The sequence below is a fragment of the Pipistrellus kuhlii genome, unplaced genomic scaffold, assembly GCF_014108245.1.
Source record: "Pipistrellus kuhlii isolate mPipKuh1 unplaced genomic scaffold, mPipKuh1.p scaffold_m20_p_14, whole genome shotgun sequence".
Lineage (NCBI taxonomy): Eukaryota > Metazoa > Chordata > Mammalia > Chiroptera > Vespertilionidae > Pipistrellus > Pipistrellus kuhlii.
Window position 1 is genome coordinate 39512388 of NW_023425449.1, and position 12959 is coordinate 39525346.

The 12959-nt window shown below is 57.2% G+C and overlaps 1 protein-coding gene across 23 annotated transcripts in view; it reads right to left on the reverse strand.

The window, feature by feature from the left end:
- MTSS1 (MTSS I-BAR domain containing 1) overlaps positions 1-12959 on the reverse strand; it is a 125670-nt gene that overhangs the window by 27468 nt on the left and 85243 nt on the right. For all 23 annotated transcript variants that reach the window (XM_045581515.1, XM_036437219.2, XM_045581516.1 and 20 more), the window contains one exon: positions 1050-1134. In XM_045581515.1, coding sequence (XP_045437471.1) covers positions 1050-1134 — 85 coding nt within the window. The remainder of the gene's footprint in view (positions 1-1049; positions 1135-12959) is intronic.

Consider the following 12959-nt stretch of genomic DNA (forward strand, 5'->3'; position numbering starts at 1 on the left):
ACCGGCCCAGGCTAAAAGGACTGTCATGAGAGGGGCACCGTGCGGTGTGGGGAGCACCCTCTAGGGGCGGGGCCGGAGGGGGAGAAGCTGGGCCTCGTCACCTGCTGCCCCTCGGCTCCCTGCTGTGCACGCGGGAACCTCAGAAAGGCCATCCCCGGCGTGCAGGGGCTGAGGTCCTAGCTGGGGTCACAGCCGGCTGCGCCCCCAAGCACGTGGCCGCGGTGCTTCCCGCTGTGCCCTGTGGCCTCCCGGGGGGGCCTGCCACGGGCCAGGGCCATCTCGCCTCAGCGGCCCCTCTGAGAAGGGCGCGCCGCACAGAGCGGACCCGGGCAGACCCGCCGAGTCCTGCTGCCGTGCCCGGGAGAGTGTCCGTTCCCATCGGAACACTGGTGGCCTACGTCCCCATGCCAGTGGCTGCCTACGTCCCCATGCCGGTGGCTGCCTACGTCCCCATGCCAGTGGCTGCCTACGTCCCCATGCCAGTGGCTGCCTACGTCCCCATGCCAGTGGCTGCCATTCCTGCCGCTCGCGAGGCCGCAGACAGACAGAGGCGGATGGCGTGAGGGGCTCGGAGCTCCCGCTCCGCTCAGCGGGGCGTCAGGAGGCCGTATGCAGGGCACAGCAGGCAGCCTCCCTCCCCAGCGCCAGCTCCTCTTCAAGACACTCCTGTGGGGAGGGGGTCGGGGCTCCTCACCCTGACAGAGGGGGTGAGGGGAGACACACAGGAACAGAGCCGACCCTACAGGGACCTGGGCCTCTGGCTGACCAGGGCCTGGCTCAGCAGATGCCCAGCGAGGCCGTGTTCGAGCAGCGAGCAGAGTGCTGGGCTGTGCTGGGCTGTGCTGGGCTGTGCTGGGCGATGGGCTGTGCTGGGCTGTGATGGGTGATGGGCCGTGATGGGCGATGGGCTGTGATGGGCAACGGGCTGGGGAGGCTGACATGCCACGGGGAAACCAGCACTGCTGACGGCCAGTCCTGCCACGTCACACCACCTCCTGAACCCCGACTCGCAGCTGGGGGGCCTGGGACAGGGGGACTGGGCTCCTCACCTCGAAAACTGCCTCAGCTTGGCCTCGATGCTCCGGTGCCGCATGCACATCCGGGTGAGGGCAGAGCCGATCTCCCGGGTCCCGCCTGGAAGAGAAGAGGCGGCGCTGAGCACGGAGGTGGCCCAAGGGAAGGCTTTACCAACCAGCGAGTGTCCATCACGTCGTGAAAGCCACGCCACCGCCGTTCCGACCTCTCACCCTGCAGGCGTGCGCCCACGCTCACGCACACGTGTACACATGTATGTACGGTGACCTCGTTTACCCAATCACCAAACAGAAGTTAGCTTTCCTGTATCCGATACCCTCGAATGTCTTCTATTCTGGCTTTTTAAAATGCTACGTGTGATCCAGAAATTGATTTTAACCGCCCACTAATACATCAATGACCTGCAGTTTGAAAAAACACTTCCCCAGGAAGATGACCAAAATAGCATCCGGTAGGTAGGGGAAAGGCTGCAGTTCCTTTTCCCTCTTCCGGCAAAAATAACCCTGCGAGCATTCTTTAGGACGGCTCCTGAGGCCACGCAGGATAATTGTTTCAAGACGCACACGAGGATTTCTGAGCGCGGCGAGGCTAAACACCATGAAGCGACGGAGCGTTTTTAATGGGTGTGGGTGACACCCGTGCAAGAGGCCCTCCCTCACGGCACATGTGGAGAGCTGGATTTTCCCGAAATTCCTGTCATGCTCCCCCTTCGGGCGCACCCTTCTCTGAGATGCCCCCGCGGGCCCCTGCCTCCCGTCTCGGAAACAGGGCCTGAATCAGCACCCGCCTGGGCGTGGGGGAGGGAGGCGCAGACGGCAGCCGCAGATGGTAATTCTGCACCGGCACGGAAAAGCACAATTAATTATAAACGGCACGAAAACACTGGGGCCCGTGAGATCCGGGGGGAAATGTCAAATAAAGCGCTATTTTTAGCGGACGAGGCTGTCCAGGGGAAGCCGCAGGAATCCGAGGCAGGTTCAGCCAAGTCACATCATCGGGGGGGAAAACGCACCCCCCTTATTAGTGCTCCTGACATTGTTACAGGTTGTCTGTCCCCTCCCACCTCTAGAAATACCTCCTTGCTGCTCCCATACCAACTATTTTCCATCTTATCCGGCCAAGCAAACAGGTTTCCTGAAGAAAAAAATATGTGAGTCATAACAGTGGTAGTATATATTAATATTCCTATACGTGGAAAGAGAAACCTTCTAAGCAATTCTCTAACACAGGGTTTCCCCACCTGACCACGGGCGAATGGGCCGGGGGCAGTCCCGTGCATGGAAGCGTGTTCAGCAGAAGCCCTGGCCTCTGTCTACAAAGGTCAGCAGCATCGCCCCAATCGGGGGCACCCAGAAATGTGTTCCTCGGGGAATAAGAACATCCCGGCAAGTTGAGGCGCACAGCTGTAAATTAACCAGACCGAGAACTAAATGCCACCAGAGGCCGAAACTGGTTTGGCTCAGTGGACAGAGCGTCGGCCTGCGGACTCAAGGGTCCCGGGTTCGATTCCGGTCAAGGGCATGCATGTACTTTGGTTGCGGGCACATCCCCGGTGGGGGGTGCGCAGGAGGTGGCTGATCAATGTTTCTCTCTCATCGATGTTTCTGACTTTCTATCCCTCTCCCTTCCTCTCTGTAAAAAAATCAATAAAATATATTTAGATAAATAAATAAATGAATGAATGAATGAATGAATGAATGAATGCCACCCGAGGCTGTTCAAAGGGCTAGAAGTCTGACAATGCATTAAGTTACCACTGCCTCAGTGGCACCTTCTAAGGCAGCTCACGCCTCTCCATCCTCACACCAGCAGAGGGCGCTGTTTTCACACCCAGCAGCTTGCCTTGAGGCTCTAAGCTTTTATTGCTCAAAAGCAAGGAACACTTTATCCCTAGGGAAATATCTCCTATGTTTCGTGGGCCTTCATTTGATTAAAAGTTAATAACCTGGCGATGCAAGGAAATTGGCTCACTCGCTCGCTGCTGGTGAACTAGTACTTTTCCGGGAGAAATTTGGCAACATCTATCAAGAAAAGCCTTAAAAACACACTCACCCCTCCCTCCCCGACCCAGCAATTCTAGTCTGAGAAACTGGACCTGGGGAGATAATTAAGGATGAGAGCAAATCCTTACTTATGAGACGAGTCACCAAAATGCTGTTTACATCAGTAAGAAGTGAAAACAAAATCCCATTACAGGCAGCAGGTTAAGTAGACCATACAACACCTCCGCACCAGGGTCTACATGCTGCAAAGCAAAGTGTGAGGGCCCGGGAAGGTGAGTCATTTGCAGAGTGCAGTCCCTGCAGGGCCCTGGGACACTCGAACTGTGCAATCCTTGCAATCTCCCAGTTGTACAGGGATTGTCACCTTTCCCACTGCACAGGCAGGAAAAGGCCCTGTGTAATTTGTTTATGCTCGCACTTCTAGAGAGTGGGTCCTGGCGCAGGCTGGCCAGCAGAGTCCGTGCACGGAACCACTCAGCATTCCCACACTTGTTACACACAGACAAGGGCGATGGGAAGGGGCGGAGCCCAGAGCCTAGAGGACACTGCTAACTTAAGTACCTACACACTACAGCCCAGCTCTCAAATTGTGGTTCTTTTTCAAAATTATATATTTTTATTGATTTCCAAAAGGAAGGGAAAGGGAGAGAGAGAGATATATCAATGATAAGAATCATTATCAGCTGCCTCCTGCACGCCCCCTACTGGGAATCGAGCCTGCAACCTGGACATGTGCCCTAATCAGGGATCGAACCATAACCTCCTGGTTCATAGGTTGACACTCAACCATGGAGTCATACCGGCAAGGCTCAAATTGTGGTTCTTGAGCCTAAAACTGTCCAGCTAGCACCAAGGGACTTGAGCTCCCATCCTTGCTGAGCTACTACAAGGTAAGTCATGGAAACTGCTTCCGTTTCCTCAGGGCAGAATTCCACTGTTGGAAAAGATCCCCCGGAAGCCACTCCCTCCTCCCAAGTCTCCGCTCCATGATTTCTGTTCCCGTCCCAGATATTTCCTATAGATGGCTGCCGGCTATTGACCATCCCCAGGAAAGCTCACGGCTTCTCAGAACCGGCCGTTTCCAAACAGCTGTGTGTGCCCCACTTCCGTGCCCCTGCCGCCCTGGCCGCCACGAGGGAGGAGAAGATGAAGAACCACCAAAAAAACGCCCGAGCAGCTGTGCCTCCGTCCAGCGTCCAGCTGGGCGAAGGGCAGGCCACGGCAGATGGCATCCTCCACGGACCCCGGGACCCATCCCTTCGCACGACTGCTGATCCGGGCAGCACGGGGCACCCTAAAAATAGCTCCCTCGGCGGCTGTGCCGAGCCATGTCCCACGTTCTCCCTGACCCTCGCTGAAACCTAAAACACAAATCAGCAGGTTTGAAAGGCTGCAGAGGGAACCAGCGGCAGCGACGAAGGCAGAGGGCCATCTGGGAGAGGCCGCTTTGCCGGAGAGAGTATTTATGGAAACCCAAGGGCAGGCGGAGAGGCACCCCGCACGGTGAGTGAGGACGCGGCCGCACTGTTGTGCTCACGCTGCACCGAGCACTCGGAGCAGAGGAACCGGCATGTGTCACGCTAAGAGCAAAGCTCCAGGTGGCTGTGCCTGGAGGCGGGACTGGGGATTGGGTTTATCTTTTGTCTAATCCATAAATGTTTGTATGCCTTCTCTGGGCATGCTCTAGAAGACTCCAAATCAATAAAAATAAATATGGGATTCTTATTATGTTAGACGAGGCCTGTACTGATTCAAAGTCAGCTTAGAGCAGTGGTAGGCAAAACGCAGCTCGAGAGCCACACGTGGCTCTTTGGCCCCTTGAGTGTGGCTCTTCCACAAAATAACATGCCCTGGGCGAGTCTATTTTGAAGTGGCGGCGTTAGAAGAAGTTTAAGTTTTAAAAATGTGGCTCTCAAAAGAAATTTCCATCGTTGTCCTGTTGATATTTGGTTCTGTGGACTAACGAGTCTGCCGACCACTGGCCTGGAGAAAAAAGGGTGCATGCTGTAGGAAATGACCACCACTCCGTGGCTCACAGAAGCACACAGTTATTATCTGACGGTGCTGGCCAAATCCCGTCCACCAGGCCAAATCACGTTCACCAGGCCAACATCACGCTGCTGGACAGCTCCCTTCCTCCCGGAGGCTCCAGGGCGAGTCCGTGTCCTGGCCTCCTCCCGCGGCTGGAGGCCGCCCACATTCCTTGGCTAGTGGCCCCTTCCTCCACCTTCAACGCCAGCGTGCAGCATCTTTTCCCTTCTCTTAGCCTCTGCTTCTGCCCTCATGACGTCTCCCTCTGACTCCGGTCCTCCTTCTCCTTCTTAGGAGAACCCTTGTGATTGTACGGGACCCATCAGGATAATCTCCCCAACGCAAGATCCTTCACTGACCCACATCTGCCAAGTTCCTTCGCTGTGTGAGGCAACATACTCACAGGTCTCGGGGATGGGGACATGGACATCGTTGGAGACCATTTTTCGGCCTACCAAAGACGAGGGAAAGTTGCTCATTTGGAGAGTCCAGGAGGCACTGTGGTGGAAACTCCAGTTTCCATGCATCCTCGGACAGTGCTCCAATTCCATTCCCTTTCCCACCCTGGTTCAGGGATGGGACAAAGAGGGAGACAGTTTTAGGGGAGGACTCTGGGGGAACATTTCCCTGGTCTTAAGAGAGCCCCCAGAGCGTGTGAACAGGAAGCAGGCTGCCCAGATGCTGCGGTCGGCCATCCTACGGCCATGGGACGCCTGCTTTGGGGTGAGGCTCCGCCTACGGACGGGACAGGAGACAGAAAGAGCCGGGGTCCCGGGGACCTTGTGAGCCACCAGATGAACTCCCCAGAGCTTGCTCTTCCCCCTGGCCTGGGGCTCCTGTTTTGCAAGAATGGACATTCCCTTCTTTCCAAAGCCACTTTGCCTTGGTTCTGTTTCTCGCCAGTTCAGAGAGGAAGCAGGGAGGGTGCAATGACCGCCCAGGCTTCCTCCTGGCACCAGGGGTCACGCCGTCGCTAAAAGCAACGTAAGCACAGCCCGGCTGCTGAGGGATGCAGAGACACTTTACAGCAAACCTCTCCGTCTTCTCCGTGTGTATATGTGTGTGTGTGTGTGTGTGTGTGTGTGTGTGTGTAAACACTTTCTCACGTAACAAGCAGAAGTTTTATTAAAAAAAAAAAAAAAAGTACAAAACCAGAGTCTGAGCTCTGAACAGGACGAGGCGCAAAGGAGACAGACAGTTGGTGGGGAGAAAGAAGTAAAAGCCCAGAGGCCAGCGATGAAAGTGTGGCTGCTGGGCAGGGACTCTGTACATGAACACATGTCTCCTAAGTGTGTTAGGTCCTCAGGGCTGCGACAAGTCCCCCGAACCAGATAGCTGACAACCACCAGTCCGATGGTCTCTCAGCCCCGGGCAGGAGAGGGGCACACAGTCTGAAGTCAAGGTGTCAGCAGGGCCGAGCGCCTCAGACGCGCAAGGAAAGTCCTCCTGCCTCTCCCTCCCTCGCTGGACGGTGACTGGTGACCGGCACTCCTGGGCTCAGACACAGGGCTCCGCCTCCGTCTCCGCCTCCACAGGGCGCCCTCCCGTGTCTGTCTTCCCAGGAGAGGTGTCCGAGTCCACACTCCTCTCCTCTTGTAACAACACAGACACAGCCGCACTGATTACCCCCCGCCCCCATGACCTCGTCTTCACGTGATCACTTCTACAAAGACCTTACGTCCAGGTGAGGTCACATTCACAGGTACCAGGGGTTAGAATTTTAAACATCCTTTTTGGGGAACACAATGTACCCCCCAAAAAGCATCCATCTATCATGTAGCAAAGGTTAGGGTGGATCTGAAGGTGATGAGGACAAGGGCTTGACGGGGTGCCTAGTAACGGTGCAGGGACCACAGGCTTTGCAGCAGCCCCATGAGGAAAGCCTTACGGGCCCCATGTTGCCCACGGAAAAACCTGCGGAGGGCCACAGGGCCCGGAGGGGAGAGCTAAGGCCTCAGGCCTGACTTTACAGACACCAAAAGGCTCTCTTCCTCCGTGACAAGCTGGAGACGTTACCAACCAAGGACAGAGAGGCCGTGAACTTGGCAGACAAAATACAGACCATTGAGCAAGTGGTGGGAGGGGCATCAGAAGAGCAGAGCCCCCCCACCCCCAAGTCTGACATGGCTACACCCTGCACAGACTGCCACGGGCCACAGCGCTTTGCAGAGGGAGGAAGGGGGGGCAGTGGCATCCAGCAGGTGGCACTGTCCCCTCCCTCCACCTGCCTCAGGCGCAGGAGGCTTCCATCTCCCCACATGGCGGGGGACTAATGGACAGGCCCTCGTGGTCCGCAACATACAGATGGCGAGTGAGGACAGAGAAGCCGATGTGTCAGGCCCAGCGTCTGCGCGGGGTGAGGGGGCTGGAGGAAGTGCCTGGGTGGAAGCGCACGGCCACCGTCAGTCACTGCGGGCCCTGGCAGGCTGACATTGTGGGAAGGCTCGTTAGGAGTCAGCCGGGCGCGGGCCAGGAGCGTGCTCTCTGCAGCCCCTGAAGGAGCCGGTCCGAAGGGGCAGGACAGCCAAAACCGGTTTGGCTCAGTGGATAGAGCATTGGCCTGAGGACTGGAAAGTCCCAGGTTCGATTCTGATCAAGGGCATGAACCTTTGTTGCGGGCACATCCCCAGTAGGGGTGTGCAAGAGGCAGCTGATTAATTTCTCTCATCGATGTTTCTAACTCCCTATCCCTCTCTCTTCCTCTCTGTAAAAAAAAAAATCAATAAAATATTGAAGCCACACCGGACACGCACAGCGGCACACAGCAGCGGCAAAGAGCTATTGAGTTCGCTGTCCACCCCCGGCTTCCTGGGCACAGAGGCAACAGGCAACGCCTGTTCCCCTAACGAGGAAAATGTCCCAGGTGCCGTTACAGAACCATTCATTCCCACACACACAGGTGACCTTCCCCGCACAGCCCGCAGGCACCAGCTCCCTCCCTGCAGCCTCAGGGACACGTTAATGCAACCGGGGCAGCGAGGTTCAAGTTCAAATGTCTGCCCCACCAGGAAAGGGAGCCGGAGGCCCTGGTGAGGCGGGATCTCGGGCAGAGGGCCGCCGTCGGAGGGCTGGGAAGAGCTCCTGAGACCACGAGGAGCTTGGAGGGACGGGGCAGGGGAAGAGGAAAGCGGCCTCGGGTTGCTCAGCAGCTGGCGACTTCACTCCGGGCACCAGCCAGCGATGCTCTGGCAGGCCCCAACGTGGCTCTGGAGACTGGGACGTGGGCGCGAACCAAGAGCCACGCAAACCTGAGCCCAGAGGTGCTCGCACCTCGCTGCACACGGAGGCACAAAACAGCTACCGCCCCGGCTCAGTCACACGCTTAAAAGGTCTGAGAGGAGGCCGTGTGCGGTCCCCGGGTATGTGACTACTGATCGTATCAACTGTGATATGTCGGAACCTCGTGCCACCAGCCTCCCCCGAGCAAAGACCCGCAGGCTCCTATGGCGCCCGGCGTGGGGCGGCATCGCGGACACGCAGGCCCTGCCGTGGGAGCGTCCCTCCTTCCTCCCCAGCCCTGCCCTCGGAGAGCCAGGAGTCCTGACACGTCAGGGTCTTTTCACCTTGAGGCCGGCTGGAGGGCGGCCCGCCTCAGCGTGCATCAGCTGCCGCCCCGGCCGGGCCATCTGCCGCCCGGGGACGCCTGCAGCCGGCGCGCCGCACGGCTAGCACATGCCAGCAGCACGCCTGAGCAGGGAGCCCGCGCCCTCCTCCCGCAATCTCACTGGCGTGTTTCAGGATGCTTTCATTTATTTATTTTTAATATGTTTTTATTGACTTCAGAGGGAAAGGGAGAGGGAGAGACAGAAACGTCAATGATGAGAGAGAATGGTTGATTAGCTGATCCCCTCCTTCCTCCCGCAGGCCCCACACTGGAGACGGGGCCCACAACCCAGGCAGGTGCCCTGACCGGGAACGGAACCATGACCTCCTGGCTCATAGGTCAACGCTCCAGCACTGAGTCCCGTCGGCCGGGCAGGATGCTCTTATTTTACAGCTTTAAGGGTCAGGGGTTTCAGACGGGAGCGTGGACGTGTCTCAGGAGGGCAGCCTGCGTTCCAATGAGGAAGGAGGGAGCTCCGTTCTTATCCCTCAGAACGCCGAGCCGTGATGCCCCCGCAACAAAGACCTGTTCCGAGGGGCCGCGTCCTAAGGCCCTGAGGGGACCACCCGAGCCAGCCCTACAGGGGAGGGGGCCCGTGAGGACCGCCTGGCGCACCAGCAGGGCACCAGCTGGGCCTCAGCCGGAGGGGCGCGCCTGCAGGGGGCGCAATGATGTGGCTCCTCCAGCTGACCGCAGGCTGGACGAAACCACCTCCTTCCTTCCTCCTGTAAGACAAGAGGTCTCATGGCACTGAGATGCCGGAGGAGACGGAGATGACTTCCTTACTCAGCAAACAGGGAAGAAACGTTGACGACAGTGCCGTTGCCATGCTGTGGACGGAGGAGACGGTCCCCATGCTCGCGGAAGGTACATCTAGTCTGAACCGGGAGGCAGTGGACTCCCGGGGTGACCGCCCAGCTGGAAGGAGCTCGGAACACTCAGGCCACCGCCCAGCAGGTCCTTGCTGCGCGGGGATGACCTCTCTCCGCCCGCGCTCCTGTCACTTCCCCCGCTCAGGGAGAGGCGGCCTTCTCTCCGCTGCTTCCCCGTCCCCGTGGCAGCTGGCTCCCATCAGGGCACTGTCGTCTCATTAAAGGTCAGAGAAGGCGCTCGGGATATTAAGAACATCGCATTAACATGTGTGTTTATTCTGGCTTAATTGGCATTTTATTTTTATCCTTGGGCACGGGGAGATGGACAACTGGGAGAAGGAGGCATCATAGGATGCCCTACATTTGTTTAACAACATGGAAGGAAGAGAGATGGAGGGAGGGAGGAAGTGATTGAGAGAGAGAGAGAGAGAGAGATATGGAGGGAGGGAGGAAGTGAGAGAGAGAGAGAGAGAGAGAGAGAGAGAGAAGGGCTCCAAGTATTACAAGTTACCAGACAGAGATCACCTACCATTCACACCAGCCACAAAACCTCTCGGCACTCGGTGGAGACCCTGGTCCCGCTGAAATCAGTGAACAGCATCCAAATGCCTTATGTTAGCCTTGACAATGGCTTCTAACTACCCAAACACGCTTGGACGAGCTATTCAGATCACCCACGTGTTCTTGCAACAAAGACGCGATTTAGCTTCACGGAAGCTGACGGGTGACCAATGGCGGTGGGGATCAGGAGACATATATTAAACAGTGGGAGGATCTGTCTCTTCATCCTCATGGGTTTCACTGGACAAAATGAAAAAAACTTGAAACAGTTTCAAAAATAACCCCTCAGAGCTTCCAACGAAGGAAGTGCAACTTCCCTCCGGCTGCAGTGCCGTCCCCACAGCCCGCCCCAGTGTCGCAGGAAGAGAGAAGCACATGGAGTTTCCTGTCCACAAAGCCATGCTCCGGGGTGAGGCCGAGGCGGGCGGGGCAGCCAATACTGCCAGCTCAGCAAACGCTGGAAAGGCCAGCGATGCGTGTTGGGGAGACACCCTGTGCCCACCCGTGGGTGGAAGATTCCGCAAACCGTGATCAGCTGACAGTCCTTCGGCCCGCCTCCACGCCCCAGCCTCTCCCCCTTCACGACTTCCCGAAAAGCAGAGGAAAGCCCTCGCTGGTGTGGCTCAGTGGATAGAGCATCGGCCTGCGGACTGGGAGGACCCTGGGTTCGATTCCGGTCAAGGGCACATGCCTGGGCTGTGGGCTCCATCCCCAGTGGGAGGGGCGTGCAGGAGGCAGCCGATCAATGATTCTCTTTCATCATAGACGTTTTGATCTCTCTCTCTCCCTCTTCCTTCCTCTCTGAAATCGTTGAAAAAAAAAAATTTAAAAGACTACATAAAAAAAAAAAAAGCAGGGGAAACAAAATTAAACACACACACACACACACACACACACACACACACACACACAGACACACACAGTCCCACCACCATCTGGCGGCTCAGACCAGCAAGCATGAGATTCTGGCATCAGGGTCCTGGCATCCACACAGACGGATTGTCCTCTTTCTTTGTTGCAGTTTTAAGAGCAAAGCGAGGAAGGTGATGTGGGAACACAAACACCGGACACGCCCACACGCGGGGAAAACCATGGCGGGAGCAAGCACTGCCAACAGTGGCTCCTCCCCACCTCCGTTTCCGATGGGATGGCGCCTGGCTGAAAAGCACCCTGAGGATCCCACCGGGGACATGCCGCTGGCTCCCGACATCTGCTCCCCGACCTCGCCCGCGTCTGCCCTGCCACCTGGGCTCAGAGATGCTCCCGCCGGAGCCAGACTCCAGGACGCCAGCCTGTGCCAGCAAAGCAGATGCAGGCTGATGTGCAAAGCCTCCTGTCTTTCCAGCACAGGAAACGGAGCTGTCAGCCACAGGCCCGGGCACTGTCTCCCAGGCTGCCCTCAGGGAAGGTCAGACGAAGCAGAAGGTGCCCGACGAACATGGCAGCAGAGCAGGGCCGTCCGAGTTTTAGGGATGAGGGTCAGAGCGGGGTGCACCCCTCTCAGCCACAGGGATTAGACCCCAGAGAGCGAGCCCTCCGGCTCTGCTTCTGCCGGTGATCAGACCTCCTTGTTCCACCGAGTATCTGGATCAGGTCACCCTGTATCGCTGGCCTAAGGACCACGCTGCTCCTTTAAGGGACTTCCGTAGATCCCGGAACTGTGCCAGAATGTGCTGACTCCAGCATCCGCCAGGAAGCAATCTTACTGCTTTCCGAATTATTAAGAATGGCCACCATTTGCTGAGTGCTTGCAATCTAACAGGCACAGGCAAGCACACTGCACTCAACATTTTTACAGCTCATTCTGTCCCAGGGTCAAGCAGCAGTAATACGCATCCCCAAACCACTCAATATCTCTGAAGTCTCCTCACTGCTCAGGAGAACTCACCCACCCTTCGTGCAGGAATTGTATTAAATCTGGGGAACATGATCCCAGGTGAACAGGCATTACATTTCTCCAAAGAGAAGAGGGAGGAGAGACTTCAATGTGACTGAAGACCGTCATCTGCTCAGTAAGATGTGGAAAGCTTGTGGTGGGTCCACGGAGGTTGGGGAAAGACCAGCAGCGCTCCAGGGGCAGAAGGTGCCATTGCGAACCCCAGTCCTGCCCAATTTCTACAAAATCGGGGCACGATTCGAGCAGCCTCCTGAGCCTTCGGGGTGAAGCCAAGCTGGCCTCTTGGGCCCTGAGAGCTGTGATTCGAACTTTATGTCATCATCAGAGCGGCTCTGGCCCCTCCTCCTGCTCCCCTTTCTTCTCGGCCCCGAATCCCTTTAGCAACCATGTTCCTCTAACACAGTGTTTCCCAAAGTGCGGTACGCGTACCCCCAGGGGTACGGGAAGAGTTTGGTGGGGGTACGCGTTGCACCGGAGTTTGGTGGGGATATGCACTGAACCGTGCTCAGCTGCGCCTAATTTTACGCTCTCGTGAGTATGAGGGGTACTCAGCGTTATGAAAATTATAGAAGGGGTACACACACGTCAAAAGTTTGGGAAACACTGCTAACAGATCGCAAATACTTTCTCTCAGGAAAGGAACCACCCATGTGTGGCTTAAACCTAACCACTGCTCGGTCATCAAATCGACCCACAGGGAAGTGGCCCAGGGTGTGGTGGGGAGGGACCGCCTTCCCTGCTCCGCCCGCCCCCTGCCTGACCGCGGAGGGCCAGCTGGGCCTGCGTGGCCCCACTGTGCTGTGTCAGTGCCGGCGGCCGCCAGTTGTTCGTTTTGGATCCTCGTGTTCCTTCCTCCTCGGAAATGATCAGGGGCGTGATTCTCAACCCTCGCGCTCTAGGTCATGGTTCAATTCCCAGTCAGGACACGTGCCCGGGTTGCAGGCTCCGTCCCCAGT